The sequence below is a fragment of the Miscanthus floridulus genome, chromosome 16, assembly GCF_019320115.1.
Source record: "Miscanthus floridulus cultivar M001 chromosome 16, ASM1932011v1, whole genome shotgun sequence".
NCBI lineage: Eukaryota > Viridiplantae > Streptophyta > Magnoliopsida > Poales > Poaceae > Miscanthus > Miscanthus floridulus.
In genome coordinates, this window is record NC_089595.1 from 106,184,798 (window position 1) to 106,202,034 (window position 17,237).

The 17,237-nt window shown below is 44.0% G+C and overlaps 2 protein-coding genes across 2 annotated transcripts; both read left to right on the forward strand.

Moving 5' to 3' along the window:
- Window positions 1-3,415: 3,415 nt before the first annotated feature.
- Window positions 3,416-4,432, forward strand: LOC136510118 (non-classical arabinogalactan protein 31-like). The gene is made up of 2 exons (XM_066504680.1): window positions 3,416-3,680; window positions 3,776-4,432. Exons 1-2 carry the CDS (start codon window positions 3,425-3,427, stop codon window positions 4,102-4,104), a joined length of 585 nt encoding a protein of 194 aa, XP_066360777.1. The 5' UTR covers window positions 3,416-3,424; the 3' UTR covers window positions 4,105-4,432.
- A 9,809-nt stretch (window positions 4,433-14,241) lies between these two features.
- LOC136509994 (non-classical arabinogalactan protein 31-like) lies at window positions 14,242-15,084 on the forward strand. Its single transcript, XM_066504568.1, has 2 exons — window positions 14,242-14,514; window positions 14,607-15,084. Exons 1-2 carry the CDS (start codon window positions 14,319-14,321, stop codon window positions 14,909-14,911), a joined length of 501 nt encoding a protein of 166 aa, XP_066360665.1. The 5' UTR covers window positions 14,242-14,318; the 3' UTR covers window positions 14,912-15,084.
- Window positions 15,085-17,237: the final 2,153 nt, after the last annotated feature.

Here is a 17,237-nt window from a genome sequence, read left to right on the forward strand (position 1 = left end):
ATTATTAATTGGGAATTTTCATGTTTTTTAAAAAACTAGTTAAATAAAATAGATGTCATTATATCCTAATATAGTTAGAAGGAGAGCCTTGGCGCAGTGGTAAAGCTACCACCTTGTGACCATGAGGTCACCGGTTCAAGTCCTTGTAACAGCCTCTTGCAGAAATGCAGGGAAAGACTGCGTATAAAAGACCCAAGTGGTCGGACCCTTTCCCGGACCCTGTGTAAGCGGGAGCTTCGTGCACTGGTGCTGCTCTTTATAGTTAGTATAGCCTCTAGGCGAGGGTCACCACTACATAATTTAGCCCACTATTTAAAATGTTGATTATAAATATATTATAACAAAATATTAGTGATTAATTAGTACTTTGTAAACCACGTTGATATCCAAAATGAGAGGATACGAAGCGTACTGATAGTTTAAGTTAGTTTAATTCATGAACGGACCCTTAAAAATTCATACGCGGGACAGTTCCTGCTTAGAGTATCTACGCAACTGCTCCCTCTTCCTAAAATATAAGAGATTTTTTTTCAGTTGTCCCAAGTCAAATCATTTTAAACTTGACCAAATTTTTTGAAATGATTAATAATATTTATATCATTGAATGAGCTTCCTTAAATATATTTGAAACTATTTTCGAGATTTACCTTTTTGAAAATATAGTTTTCTCTATATTTTTTTTTTCAAACGTATAACTGTTTGATTGTGGATAACCGAAAAAATCATTGTATTTCAGGACCGAGGATGTGTAGTCATCAGACGTGCGACAAGAACAAACATGCAATTCCTTTCCAGCAATCCCGTCTCTCCAATTTGCTTCGGTTGGCTGATAATTTGGGGTTCCGCTGGTCTTGGGCAGCCAAGGTAGGCAGCTTGCGTGTACAAGAGGCACTAGTGATGGATGGATTGAAGGAATGCATTTCCGCGACCGCGAGCCCGGAGGAAAAGGTCAGGGCACCGATAGCAACCGGGCACGGATGCGCTTCCATACGAATTGGAATATACATAGATATCACCCTGTTCGCTTTGTCTTGTTTGGCTTATAAGCCGTATTTTTTTAGCCAACAAACATTATTTTTCTCTCACACTAAATCAGACAACAGTACTTTCAACCATGACTTATCAGCCAAACAAACTCAAGTGAACAGGGATAGATGTCAACACGCCATGAACTCGTACGGCTGCATGAGTTTTTTTTTTATTGAATAAGGCTTAGTCTTCTTTTTTAACAGAATTGTACGAGCTGCTGTGACGCGCACACAAACTGCACGAGCTGCTGTCACACAGACAGTGAGACAGTAACACTTCCCGTTCAAATTTGGGCGGCCGTCAGCCTGCGGCATCGTGGGCTAGGCCCAGGACGTGGCCCAATATTAAAGTCACATGGCCGCATGGGCCTTTATTGCATGCGTGTGGTGGGCCTAATCCATTTGGCCCATTAAGAAATAGCACTTCCCGCGCTCTCGTTGTTGCCTGTCTGGTTCCGTGAAGAAAACTGAAACAGTAATTCAAAAAAAAATGGTGCATTTGATCCAAATACAAGAACCGGTGGCTGGGGTTTTATCATCCGTGATGAACAAGGACTGATGATCCTGGCAGGGTCTGGAAAAGAACCATTCTTGTTCGACGCTTTTCATGCGGAACTGCTCGGCTGCTTGGCGGCAGTCAAATCTGCGGCGCACTTGGGGCTGCACAGAATTATTTTGGAGACAGATGCTTCTTTAGGGGGTGTTTAGTTGGAGCTACTAAACTTTAGTAGCTACTAAACGGTTTAGTCATTTTTAGTAACTTCAGAGTTACTAGAGAGGAGTAAAGCCCTTTTAGTAGCTTTTAGTCATAACGTTTGGTTGAAAAGTTACTAAAATGACTAAAAACTACTAAATTTAATAGCTACTAGACGAACCAAACAGACCCTTAATCAAGACTGCTCTAGAGGGTGATGAGTATAGACTATCGACCTTGGGCGGCATAGTTACTGAACTTAGGCTCCTTCTGCTGTCAGAATCTGTAGATGCTAGAGTTGAAGTATGTCCTAGATCATGCAATAAAGTTGCTGATGCCCTTGTGGCGTTTGGTTGTAAATATCCCAGTGATGATCCGATCACTTGGGAGACAGTACCTCGCTTTGTCGAGGGCTTGGTGACTAGCGATTTGGCTGAGTCCAATAAGTAATGAAATCCTTGATTGAAACAGAAGTGATATCCCCCGGGAAGAGAAGAGGAAAAAAAAACCCTGAACAAACCGATTAATCAATGCAAAGATGGATTACTTTGCGAAAAACAATTGATGGACGGACGCGGGACGCTTCCGAGGCCGGAAATCCAGGGAGCCAGGGCGACCGGCTTGCTTGTCGTAGCGGTAACGCCGCACACATACCACTGCAGAAATTAATCCCATGTCGTCTGTCTGGATGAGTAACTACAAGGGTCGCCGTTCCGCACAAATCTCCGAGGTCCGAGCTACACTCCCCGATGCCCCCAAAACGCAGAGATCCAACCTCAGCTACCCTCCCAGTACCGTTCAATTTCAGGGTTAAAAAAAACACATGTCCAACCGAGTGCTACTAGGATGAAAACTTTCAGTTACTGAGATGGTTAAAAGGCTTGATGTGCTCAGAGTAAACTTTCAGACTGGTCTGCTACGCTTTTGTCTCTCATTTAGCAACAGGCCGGTGCTCGGATGCTGTGTTGGTCCCTCGGCTGCGCTGCCTTCACTTACCAGAGGTAGAAGAAGATATTAAGAATAGCTCACACACACAGCACAAGCTCAGTGTTGGCCAAAAGCTCTACTTTTGGATGTGGCAAACTGAACTGCCTCTCTTCACTGAGTTGTAGTGGGAAGCTATATATACAACTCTAACCATCTAATCCTAGTACACAGACATGTCAGACTGTCATGCAGCTACAACGACTAGATGTGACAGCAGAGCTGACTTTGACGCCTGCCCCTGCTGTGGCTACAGTGCAATAGCAGAGGAGCCCTTTCAACGTCTGCCCCTGCTACGCGTACAGAGGGAGAGCAGCAGATTACTTTACATGCTGCACGCTGACTGGCGATAGATTAGCTCTGGTATGCAGTCATTGTTCCTTCACTGTATATTTTGCAGCAGTCGTCAATGACATGCTTCTGAAATTAACCTGCAATTCCATGCCCTACATTTCTTTCAATACAAGCCTAATTAACGAAGTCTGTTGCGAGTATGCATGACAGACAAAAATTGCATTAACTTCAAACGGAATCTGTCTGAGTGTCTGACCGCTCTAGCTAGCTGGTTCAGTTTGTTTGATGAGAAAGCAAACGGGAGAGAAACCCTAGCTCTCCCTCTCTATAAATTAGCGCATGCTTGTTCGTACAACGCCTCATCACACTCAGTTGCCTTCCAATTTCATCAGTGCCTTTCAATTTCAACGGTAAGGATAGATCGATGGCCTCTTTCAAGGACCATGGTGTCGTGGTGGCAATGATAGCGGTGGTCTTCCTCGCCACCGTCCTCCCTTCTCATGCGTCGACGGCGGTCGATGAGCCGGCTAAGTATAAGCCCACGGCGCCAGCGCCGTCCCCTGCATCGCACTCCTCGCTGCCGCCGCCGCGGCCGGTGATCGTCGTCCAAGGTGTCATCTACTGCAAGTCCTGCAAGCTCAGGGGCTACAACAGCGGCATGGACGCGTCCCCTCTCCCCAGTGAGTCTCCAACAACCTACATTTCATTTGGTTTCTACTCGCTGACAGAACTGAAAGCTAGTAGCGTTGTGAATAAAACATGTGTACATGTGCAGATGCAACGGCGAGCCTGGTGTGCTACGGCGACGCGGAGAGCAAGTACCGGGTGCTGAACCAGACGAGCACGGCCACGGACAAGAACGGCTACTTCCTCGTGATGGTGTACGACGTGGACATGTTCGACCGGCACAGCTGCAGGCTGTACCTGCGCTCGTCGCCGACGCCGCTCTGCGCCGCGCCCTTCGTCCCGTCCAACCCCAAGCTGGGGCTCACCCTCGTGAGGGACCGGGCGGCCACGGCGCCCAGGGGCGCGCGCGGCATCTTCCACCCCAAGACCGCGCTCATGTACGCGCCGGCCACCGCCGGCAAGTGCCCGCCGTACTGATCGATGTCCGATGGCGATGATGGTGTACGTGGTCGGGATCGGAGCGGCGTCATGAGCTATGGAACATGGTGGACTGTGGGTGCATGGGCAGCGTGGATGGATGCTCGTTTGGTCAAGAGGTCGGACGTTGTCAGAGGCAAAAATAAGGAGTGTAGTATGTAGTGATTGTTGTCGCGTATCGTGTCATCGTTTTAGTCGATGCTCCATGGAGTATCTGATCTGTTGACTGTTGCTATTTGTTGAGTCTGAAGTGGTTAGTTTGCTTGTCTGTGTAACCGTTTCTTTTTTTTTGACGTTGAGTGTAACCGTTTCTTAGGTCCTGATTGGAAATTCCTGTCACATCGAATGTTTAGACATATGCATGGAGTATTAAATATAGACTAATTACGAAACTAATTGCATAACTTGCGACTAATTTGCGAGACGAATCTTTTAAGCCTAATTAGTCCATGATTTGACAACGTGTTGCTACAGTAAACATGTGCTAATGACGGATTAATTATGCTTAAAAAACGTCTCGCAAATTAGTCTCCATCTATGTAATTGGTTTTGTAATTAATCTATATTTAATGCTCCTTATTAGTATGTAAACATTCGATGTGACATAAATTTTAGTAGCGACTAAAGAAACAAACACCCTTTGGTCAATCCTGTCTTTTGGACAAAAGAACGAAAGAGTTCAGAACTGCTATCCCTCAAAAGGATGTTTTGGCTTCTTGCAACAACCGAATTCTAGACCATTGGATTGGACACGTATCGCGTGGCTGCGACGTGCATCGGCAGGATTCCTTCTCTCCTACGATGTGCAAAGGATTCCTTCTCTGCGACATGATTATGCAACATGCTGTTCGCGTGTCCTTAAACCCGGCTTGACCCGTTTCTTTTTTTCATCCAAAACAGCGTTTTTCTCTCACAAATTCCTCCAGATTCATCCAGATTCCTCCAAAATTTCTCCAAGCAAACGGAGCCATGATGGTGCAGCGTGGATGTGGGTGTGCACCGGGGGCGCAGCCGTGCGAGCTGAGGGTAGTGGGTGTGACAGTAGGGGCTAGTAGGAGCTGTATATCTGATATTTGACATTTGTGAATAATTTAACATATATTTCTTTGATATATGCAATTCACATAAATAATTTGTAATTTTTTCTGAATAATTTGGCATATATGTTTCTGAGATCTGCAATCCATAGAAATACCTAAATTACATCACTCTGTCCAATAAATTACACTGAATAAATTATTGTAAACATAGTAATAAGACGGTGTAAATATAGCTATAAAGCGGTGTAAGTGTATGGGTAAAATCTGGTTGTTGGGAGGGGCTAAAACAACCGATTGTCGGCTAGACAGATTTGATCGGAAAACCGGCAATTTGGTGAAAGATCCAGTTTACCATTTTTTACTCCAATCGGTTTCAAAGTTCATGTCGTTCTGTTTGAAACAGCCCAACTTCACTGGTGAAACTATTTTTTTTTCTCTTTGCTGCACACCAGCCAGTGAAACGAGAGAGAGCGCTTGGAGAATCTAGTAGTTTCAACTTGACATGAGCAACTGTGCATACGAGAGAAGATGAAAAACAGCTTCTACTAAGAAGTTGTTTTATCAAGACCTGTTTGGTAAAAGTTGAAAAACAATTTTGTAATGCTGAGAGAAAATCTCTACCAAACCAGCCCTAAACTCTAAACCCCTCGAAAGAAGGACGCAACTTTAAAATAAAGTTTCTCTTATAATATACACAAAAAGGGACTAATGTGGTCAAATAATATACACAAAAACAGACTAATGTGGTCAAAAACAGACCTATGCCATGGCGGATGAACTGATAGCTCGGTTGGTAGCTGTCGGTTTTGAGAAGCTCCAGGTCAGGAGTTCAACTCTCCACCTCTGTATACACATGTTTGCGCATCATAAAAAATCTCCTCGCATGTTCTATACCAAAGCACAGGTCTAAGGTTCGATCCGGTCTCATGTGGTTGCGGTGCCGCTATGTATGGGTAAGGCAGGAGTTCGAGGGTTTTCTCAGGCCTGCATGAGAAGACCTTCTTCTTAAGCACAATACCCAGAGCTATCATACCCCGCGTGTCGAGTTTTTTTTATATAATCCGCCTTGAGCTCTGGTGGAGCAGATAAAAATGCATGCTATCCTGGCCTTGCTAAGACCATCCTAGAGTCCCAACCTTGTAGTGACATGGCGGAGCAGATAAAAAAACGTGCTATCTCGGACCTGTTCGTTTTGCTAAAATTGGCTTATGTTGACGCTGGTACCGATTTATTGTAGAGGATAACTCTGGTGCTTCGATAAAATGTAACGTTGAAGCAGTGCTGAACAACCGACCAAAACACTGCAACTACCGCCGTACCGAGGTAGCTTTGTCCTCGGTGGTGGTGCACGGGCGAAGGTTTATCTGCCAAGAAAACACTGGACCGACTGGTTGTCTGGTTCGTGGGCCGTGGCCTACATGCGTCCACCATCTTGGTAAGTGTGCCTCAACGGCCTTGTCGTGGCCCAACTTTAAGGCCCTCGTCCATCCGTATGAAATCGACACCGAGGGAGAAAGAGCACCTCAAATATTCACCCATTTAGCTAATGCTGAAATTTGGCTTATACCAGTATTTATGCTGAAATATTATAAGAGGAAAACACTGTTTTATAGCTCAAAATTAGTTCTGAATAAGCTCAAACGAAATTAAAAAATATTTATAATTGATATAATAAATATATTTTAATAATAAATCCATTTGAAGATAAATATGTTGATACTATTTTTTATAAATCTAATTAAACTTAAAAATTATGTACTCCTTGAAAATTAAGATTTATATATTTTTTGGAACGGAGGAAGTACTACCACTGATGGATCCATCTGGTGCGCTCTCAATTTCAGATTTTTCGTGAGAATTGCTCCTATACATCCAAATAGTGAGGGGTCGTTTACTAGTGCTCTTTGGAGTAGTTTCTTATGAGAATCATTCCTCATCACCCAAATAGAAAAGAGAGAATTCTTTATTTGGCACTGAAACAAATCGCTCTTCCATATTTGGCACTGGAAATTTTGAACTTCCTTATCTAGCATCAACTTAAAAATTCATTCCGTATATGGCACTTCCGTCCATTTCAGGCGTCCCTCCGTCAATTGACCAGCAAGACCATGTCAGCTTTTCATTAGAAGTACCAAAATGCCCTTGGTCTCGTGCGTCCGTCCATCTCCCCTTCTCCCCGTCTCTCCTCTCTCGGTCTCTCCCGTCGCTCCTCTATTCTGAAAGAGAAACAAGAGACACCTCTCAAACCAAAACCCTAGAGAGAATGGAGGCCGGAGGAGATGAGGATGGGGAAAAGGAGGCGGCGGCCGCCGGTGCCCAGGAACTCGCGGGGCGGGTCCCCCAGCTCGAGGCGCCCCACAGTCAGCCAAGCTTGCCCCATGGTCGCAGATCGAGGCACGGGTCCGGCGGGGAACGCAGCGGCGGGGCGGGCTCGTCGCTCGGCGCTGGCCCCATCTCGCGGCGCGTGGTGCGCGGGGGGGCGGCCTCGCCCGACGGCGCGGGGTGCAGGCCACGGCGTGGCAGACACGGCGGGGCGAGCTCGCCCACCGGAGCACCGGCCAGACCGCGTGGCGGACTGGGCGTGGCGGCCTCCCCAAGCAGCAGTCCCAGTGGCACGGACTCGTCCAACGGCGCGGGAAGCGGCCACTGTCACCACCATGCGGCTTGCGATGCCACCGAAGAGTGAGTACTGCGGCTCTTCCTTTCATCGATTTCGTACGTAGGTGAGCACTGGATGGAACCTCTGCTCGGATTTCTGCGGCGTGGTGTTTTTCTTGCGCTAATCGATTGCTAGACTAGATGGTCGTCTGACTGATTTGAGGAAATAGAGGTTGGGGAAATTGAGGACCTCGGTAGGTAGAGGGATAGATTAGCTCTTTCCCCAATTTCGAATTATATAAAAATTAAAGTGATATAGAATTATATATAATGGTCAGATATCTGAGTTCTTGGGCGATACTGTATCTACTTCGAATTATAGCAAGTTCCTTATTTACCCGGCTATATATACACTGCTAGTGATAGTTTGGAACATGTTTGAGTGGTGACATGTGTCATTGGTAAGACTAACTAAGCACGGCCTATAATACTCTAGCTACTACTAAGTTACTGAACATGTAGTGCCATCTGAATTTTGTTGTTTGGACACACAGAATGGATACAGATACAAGTTACTTGCTCAAAATTCACCTTCTTGGCAATCCAAAGAAAAGTAGAAAGGATGTGAGATGTTTTTCCTTGGAGAAGGTTGTGGATGCTGATTTCACAAATTATATGGACCTTGTTGAATCCATTGTTCAACAGTATCCTCCGGGGTACTTGGAAGTTCCACATGTGCAATACTATGATGCTGAGTTAAAAACTTTTCCAGAAGTAACGTCAGACCAAGAACTGATGGTAATGTTCAGTAAACATAAGGAAAAGGTCATCGAGATATTCATTGCTTATTGTGATCCATCTGAACCTTACAAGCCTATCACTGAATGGCAATTTGAAGGAGAAGCACAACATAAGGACGACATAGAACAAGAGTTGGATACCTATCTCATGAATCCATTACCAAACAATGAGCATGTTGGTGTGGATGAGGAGGGTATGTACTTAAAGGAAGACCGTGTGGTAGCTGTCCCTTCTGATAAAGGGAAGGAGAAGACCTCTGTTCCATTAACTGAAGATGAGGCACAATCTGGTAGTGAACAGGAGGGGACAGAGAATGAGATGACAGAAGATGAGATGCAAAAAGATCCAAATCATGGCCCGCATGTGGAATATGACAAAGAAGACCCTCCGATGACAGTAGGCAGTATGTATCCCAATATGGCAGAGTTTAAGTTGGCTCTTTCGCAACATGCAATCAAAAATGAGTTTGAGTATAATACAGAGAGAAGTGGACCAAAACGGCTGAGGGCTTATTGTTCAAGGAAAGAAGCCGATAATTGTCCATGGAGGATACATGCTTCTACAACGGCTGATCAAATAACAATAATGGTAATTATCTACTGTTCAAGCTTGCACATCTTGCTTTTATTGCAAACTTGATATGTATATTTAATTGACTATGTTTGCCTTTTTGTGTAGGTGAAAAAGAACCCTAGTGCTCATTGCTGCTCTAGTAGTAGAAGAAAGAAGAGAGTGAGGAATGCCACTAAGCACTGGATTTGTGAAAAGGTCAAGGACTGGCTCATATAGGATGCAACTCTGGGAGCAAGTGCATTGCAAGAAAAGCTCAAAGAACACTACAAGGTTACCATCCACTACAAGAGAGTATTTGATGGTAAGAACCTTGCATTGAAGCATCTATATGGTGATTGGGACTCCAGTTTCGATAATCTGTACAGATTTAAGGCACAAGTTGAGAGCTGTTGCCCTGGTAGTTTAGTAATTATTGATCATCACACTATTGCAGAAGAAATCAGATTTAGAAGATTTTTTTTCACCTTGAAACCTTGCATAGAAGGGTTCCTTAGTGGTTGCAGGCCATATTTGGCAATAGATAGCACATTTCTGACAGGCAAATTCAAAGGTCAATTAGCTAGTGCATCTGCTGTAGATGGACATAATTGGTTGTATCCAGTTGCTTTAGGAGTCTTTGATTCTGAAACAAATGATAATTGGATATGGTTCATGACTCAACTTAGAGAGGTGATTGGGGCACCGAGGGGTTTAGCCATATGCACTGATGCTGGACAGGCTGTGATGGCAGGGGTAGCAGAAGTGTTTCCACAAGCTGAACATAGAGAATACATGTTTCACTTGGTGTCAAACTTCAAGAAGAAATTCCATGGGAAGGTATTTGATGACCATCTTTGGGCTGCAGCATACTCGTGGAACTCCTATTTATTTGAGAAGCATTGGGCAGCAATGGAGGTGGCTAGGCCAGCCGCAACAGATTATCTAAGGCAATGCCACAAAAAGTTGTGGACTAGGAGTCAGTTCTTGACCATATGCAAAGTTGACTATATTACAAACAATTTGGCAGAGAGCTTCAACAATTGGATCAAGTCTCACAAATCCATGAACTTAGATGACTTGATGGACAAGATTAGGCAAATGGTTATGACAAAGTGGCATCAAAGGAGGACGATTGGACAGAAACTAGATGGATTGATTCTGCCACACATAATCAAGGAGCTTAATGAAAAGAGTAGAGAACTAAACTTGGCAGTGCTTGAATGTGGACCACATGTTGCTGAAATAACTGCACTAGGAGGTAGTGCCTTCAGATTTGTGGTTAACTTGGAAGATAGAACTTGTTCTTGTCGAGAGTGGCAAGTTTCTGGTCTTCCATGCAAACATGCTCTTGCATTCATCACAGCTCTTGATAATGGTAAAATAGAGATGCATGTGGACTCTTACTACTCCATTGAAAAATTTAGAGCAGCCTATGCCCAACTAATACCTGCTATGATTGATAAGACACAATGGCCTAAATCTTCCCATGGGTTTTTTATGCATCCCCCACTATTGACACCCGTAGCTGGTAGGCCCAAAACTGAGAGGCATAAAGGTGGCACTGAGAAGAAAAAAAGAAAGGGCCAGCACCAGTGTCCTATTTGCCTGGACTATGGGCATCATTGGCACAATTGCAAGAAAGGCAACCCGGCTGACATTGAAGCTATGAAGGCTGTGAGGTAAGAAATGTGTTCATATTTTGCTGCATCAAATAATTTGCTACAACCCACTTACTAATCTCTTATTGCTCAATGTAGAGGACCACGAAAGAAGAAGGCAACGACTACAAAATCTGCTCAAAGTTATATTATGCCTTTAGAGGATGAAGTACCAACGCTATCTATGTCTTTTCCACCTAGGTAAATTTCTAAGTACAAAATTTGCTTACTTGTGCTCACTTGTGCTGATTTCTATGTACAAAATCTGCTCACCTGTGCTGATTTGTAATTATATTGTTTGATAACATAGTCAAAGCTTGGGAACTACAACTAAGAAGTCTCCAATTAAGAAGATAATAAGTAAGAAGAAGAGAAAAAAGCCTGACTCTACATTTGGACCTTCAAAGAGTTCAAACTGGTATTAAGATCTCTTTTCTATTTTATTTAATGAAACATGGTTTCCAATCTAATTAGAGAACCTAATTACCAATCTTCTCTCACCATAGCCAAAGCATGGAGACTACAAGCAAGCAAAATGAGAAACATGGTAACTCCAGCTCTAGAGCATCAAAAAGGTAACTCACTATCTTTCACACTGGAGAGTGTACTTAACATAGTATGAATTTGCTTGTATATATGTACATGTGTTGGCATCCTGTATATATGTACACTAGAGATGATCAACTCCGTTGTCTTTGCTCTGTACAGACAACCTGTACATATATATCAACTTTTTTTTTATAGTGAGTTACCACCGGATGTACACTGGAGAGCTGCTTCTGAATGTGTTGCATAATGGAAGTTCAGCAAGCAAAATGAGACAAGACTTGCTTGTATATATGTAAAATCAACTTGAGAACAGTACAACCGAAGTTTTACTAGTATATATGCCATCAGAGGCTGTAGCAAATGCCAGTTACAATTCTCTGCTGTAGTCTCTATGCTGCCAAGTAACTGACTGTCACCTCTGTGTCAGTTGATGTCTTTGCTCTGTAGTGTGAATTTGCCAATCTTGTCTCGTATTTCTGAATATTATTCTGTAGTCAACGAAGAGCAAGGATGTCATCCTAGTTTGAATGTACATGTGCAGGTCAAGAAGCGGCTCCAATCAACCCGAGCCAATTTCCACCGAGTTTCAATCTCCATCAAAGGAGAAGGCTAAAAGGACCAAGAAACAGCTTGCTTCAAACCTGAAAAAAATGACAGCCCTGCAATGGCCACCAGAAACAAAACAGCTAACCTTGCTAGTCCTGCAAATAGCACAAGAAGCAAGAGAAGGTTGAGCTTGTGATTCTCTATGTAGATGTGCTTGGCAATATGTAAGGCATATGCTCTATGAACTGTAATGTGAACTTAGACCCTCTATGTATGAACCTTCATGTGTTTATGTTTATGAACCTGGTAATGTATGCATAACCTGGACATGTGAACTGTAATGTGATTCTCTATGTAGATATGCTGACAATGTGGTCAGATTTGTGAAGCTTGTGCATCAAGTATATTTGTCATATTTGTGCTTTCCTTATTTGACATTATGTCCATTTATTCTTTTCCTATCTGGCACTACATGTTCCTGTTACATATAAGGGCATATATGTTATTTTAGGTGGCACTTGACATCGTTACTGCCTGAAATGGACGGAAGTGCCATATACGGAAGGAATTTTTAAGTTGATGCTAGATAAGGAAGTTCAAAATTTCCAGTGTCAAATACAGAAGAGCGATTTGTTTCAGTGCTAAATAAAGAATTCTCTCAATAGAAAAACATGCACAAATTCTCTGGTAAGGATCCATTACTCTTATTCAATCTACACTAGAATCACCCACCACCTACTCCCCCACCAAAAGTCACTACATCCGAGAACCAAGGAGTTGGAGCTAAGAATCAAAGAGTGAAGCTCTAGCAAATAAGCCCTTAAACACGATTAGATTTTGACTGTGATTAGATAAGAATCACTTCTCTATTTACACTGCGAGCTGAGAGCTTAAAAATTTCATTCCCCACTACTCCTTGTTTAATCTCTTCTAGATCAGTTCTTCCCACCTACTCATCAACCAGAATCACTCTATCAGATAATCGGAAAGCTATAGCAAAAAATCAGTGGGTGTAATTCTACCAAATAAGCCACCCTCCCTTGGGATTTACTTGCAGGACATTGGAACCGCAACCGTTTTGCTCACTCGGTCTTGCCGCGACTTACCATCCAGTTACCACTACGCGAGATCCAAAACCCAAACGGATTCCCCTCAAACTGAACACCATCGAGATAGTATTCAGTTACGCAGCAGCAGTCTATATTGCATTCCACATCGAAATGGATCCGATGCCTTGAACGTTACGTATCCGCTCAGCTCGATTGCATTATTCTGTTGCACACTCCTAAGTACGATCAGTCCGCCTCTTATGTATTCACCCCATACGGGCCTCGATCTGCAGAGACCGCGGCGGCCGCGGATGCTCAAGTTCAACCGAGGATGATGCGGGCGTGGGCAGACACAGACCAGAAGCCGGGACGTCGACGCTGGTCCTGCGTGTTTACTTGAGCTTGAGCATAGAATGCATACTCCTTTCTGACACTGACATTCAATTCTGACTAGATCGAGCTCGGCTAGACGAACATGGCTACTATAGCTAGGGATTTATGTACAATTTACACACACAATCTAACGCACCTGGAACCCCGTAATTAATTAAGGAAGTTATCGATCTGGACTGAACTGTGCTGATCGACTGATGCTGTTAACGAAGCAGTTGTTCGCTTGCAGCGCACTCCAAGCCACATGCGAGCTCATCATGTCTTGCCCTCGATTCCCCGACGAGCCCTCCTGATTTCCGCGCAACTTGAAGGATCTCCGCGTACTGATCCACAAGCCAAAACGGCAATCACGAGCAATGCAACGTAGGACCTATCTGGCACAGACCAGCTTCACTAGTAAAGTTATTTAAAAAAAACAGTTTTATGAGTAACTTTCTAGGTGAAGCTGAACTGTTTTGAAAAATTATTTGGCAAAACAGCTTCACCAACAACTTCATGTATGAGTGAGAGAGAGAAATAAGAGATGGAGCTAAGATAAGCTATTTTTTTTCAGCTTCATTCCATCTCATGTCTTTTCGAGTGAAGGAGATGAAGTTGTTCTAAAAAATAAAAACAGGCCCGTAATCTAACGTACCAAGCTAGGAAATCAGAGGAGTTAGGCCGCGTTTAGATCCAAAATTTTTTAGGTTTTGGCTACTGTAGCACTTTCGTTTGTATTTGGCAATTAGTGTCTAATTATGGACTAATTAGGTTCGAAAGTTTCGCCTCGCGATTTCTAATCCAACTATGCAATTAGTTTTTTTTTCGTCTACATTTAGTACTCCATGCATATGCCGCAAGATTCGATGTGATAGGTACTACACAAAATTTTTTGGGAACTAAACATGCCCTTAGCTACTGCTATAAATTGCAGCCATCTCGCTTCCGGTCTTCGCAACCTCTGCTGCTGTATCCTAGCTAGCTAGCTAGTACTATACTGGCTAGCTTTTTGTAGGCAAAGAAAGCAAGGCTACCACACGACGACGACGATGGCTTTGCTCGCCAACAAGTGCGTGCTGCTGTCCCTCTCCGCCGTGCTCCTCTGTTGTCTGAGCGGCGGCGCCTCCGCCATGCTGAGCAGCCTGCCCCCGGTGAACTTCAGCATCGGCGTGCAGGGCGTGGTGTGGTGCAAGTCGTGCAGGTACCCCGGCTACTTCGCGCCCATGGACGCGTCCCCACTCCCAGGTACAGTAGTAGTATTGTCCATTGTTGTCAGTACACTCCTGAGCAAACGACGAGACGACAATGCAAACGACGCCTTTTGCCCATGCGTGCAGGCGCGAAGGTGTACCTGCGGTGCAAACACGGGCGGCGCGCGGTGACGGTGGCGGGGGAGTCGGGCCCGGGCGGCTACTTCCTGATCCAGACGTCGCAGCAGGTGTCGGCGTTCACGAGCCAGCAGTGCCGGGTGTACGTGGCGCGGTCGCCCGTGCGCGCCTGCGGGGTGCCCGACTACCCGGCCGGACGCAGGGGGCTGCCGCTCAAGTTCCAGGAGTTCGTCAAGCGCGACAACGGCCTCCAGGGGATGTACTCCGTCGGCAACCGCTTCTTCCGCCCCAAGTACCCGGGCAAGTGCTACTAGCTAATCATCAACGACCGACCCATCAAACCCAAGATCACATCCGATCGATCCTGCATGCAGTCTCAGTCAGGGGCCGGCAGCCATGCTGCTGCTAGGCTAGCAGAAGCAGAAGCACGACGCATGCACAATGTGTCAAGGTCTTAGGGTTTGATGCCAGCAGGGACATGAATAAAAATAAGCTAGGTTAATTATTGTCTCTTTGAGATCGATCGTTCAGTTAGTCGGGTAATTTTAATTAGAGTCTGCCTACCCAACAACCATGTGTTTCAGTAAAAGTTAGCACATGGTTGTTTGCTAGCTGCAAAACACATGATTTGTAGCAGAGAAAAAACCATGCGTTTCAGCCAAAGTTAGCCTTGTTGGCTACCTAAAAAACACACGAATTCCAACAGACAAAAAACCATGTGTTTTAGGAGAAGCTAGCACATGATTGTTGGTTGCCTAAAAAACACACAAATTACAACAGAGAAAAAAATCGTGTGTTTTAGGAAAAGTTAGCACACAAATTCCATCAGACAAAAAAGGCCCATGCAGAGCAGATCTAGATACAATTTCTGTGCAGTTGAGAGTAAAATAGTAGAGCCCAACAACTACGGAGCCCATATTAAAAACCCAAAAGCAGAAATCGATAGGAATATATCAGATATACTTGGGAAAGAAGAAAATAAAGAAAACATATATTCTTTGTGTGGAAAAGGCTCTTCTCTGCTCACGCGGAGCAGGAGAAGGGGCAGAAATATGATTGCAAACAAAAACAATAGGAAATTTGAAGAATAAGCACTAGAAGTTTGATTCATACCTCATCAGCCAAGGTTAGTAGACCAATCTTTTAAATCCAACTTTCTGGTATTTCAATTTCTCTGAAGAAGCGAAAACGAAGAAATTAGCAGATCAGATGAGAAAGAACAGGAGAATCTAGATCCATGGAATATGTAATCATGAGACCTTACACATTTAGGATGGCTAAGATGACCTGCTGCTTGTGCTTGCTCCAATAGCAGGGTGTGGCCCTCGTTGCTCACTTTGCACAAGAAGCAGATCCAGCACTTGGGGGTTGTAATTGTGGTCTAAAGGCTACAAACAAGCCTATTTCAGATCCTGCTAATTTCCTGCATTGCATGACACAACAGATAGTATGAGATAAGAGCAGCGTGTATCAGCAATCCAACTATTTTAGATGCTGCTAGCTTTTGCAATTAGAGCACCCAACTATTTCAGATCCTGTTAGCTTTTGCAGAATCGTAGATGCAAATTAAGTGTAATGCATTATATTGATGAAATTACAAAACACAAATATGAAAATTGCACAATTTAAATAGTGCAAATAGTATGCGTTCTTAATGCAATTAAACTGTAAATGTATATCAATACATATACAGTATGGTGGAGCTCATGCATGTGTAAATAGAGAGAATGACAAACTGCTCAATAGCCACACAAGCAATCTTTCCTCGTTGAACAGCACAAACTAAAGCGGCATTCCCATATTCTCATTTGGGATCAGATCGAATAAATGGAAACAACATAGGTAAATTATAAAGAATCAAAGCTTCATTCACAAAATAATACAAGCAGAATTCAATAAACCCCTAGACCAACCTGTTTTACTGAACAACTGCCAAAACAGAAGAAGAGAAGAAGAATGGTATTGGTCAGACAAGAAAATGAGGGACAAAAGGCAGTTTACTAAACCTGCAGCTTACTAAATTACAGAAAGACAACAGTGACAACACAGAAGACACATGCTTTGTGAGAGGAGTTTCAGTATGATGTTTACTTAGGTTTCAGAGATAACAACTAACATAGATTCTGATTAGGTATTAAAGGAAATTTGGGTCCAATGACTATGCCATTCAACCTGTCGGTGTTTCGAACAAACACCGGCTAGTAAATTTATGATTGTTACGCGTTAGACCTGGATGATGCACCAAAGGACACAAGATTTATACTGGATCGGGCTGAATGTCCCTACGTCCAGTCTATCGCTGCTCATGTTATTAGTACCAAAAAAAGGTTTGTAGTAGGGGGTACAAACGATCGAGAGAGGGAGAGGTTCCAGGCCTCTGATGGAATGGTCAAAAGGATGCCAAGAGCCCAATCACTGCTCGGCTGTATGTGTGATGTGTTGTGTATGTTGAACTGATCCGTCAAAAGTCGGTCCCTTTGGTGGGGGGCTCTGCCCTCCCTTTTATAGACCAAGGGGGGAGCAAGGGTTACAGATCAGAGAAGGAGGAAAATACCAAAGGTATCGAAGGTCCTTCGAGGGAGCCAGGTCTTCCTTTTTCCCTGGGTCTGCCCTGCTTAACATGGTAGACCATGTCAGAGG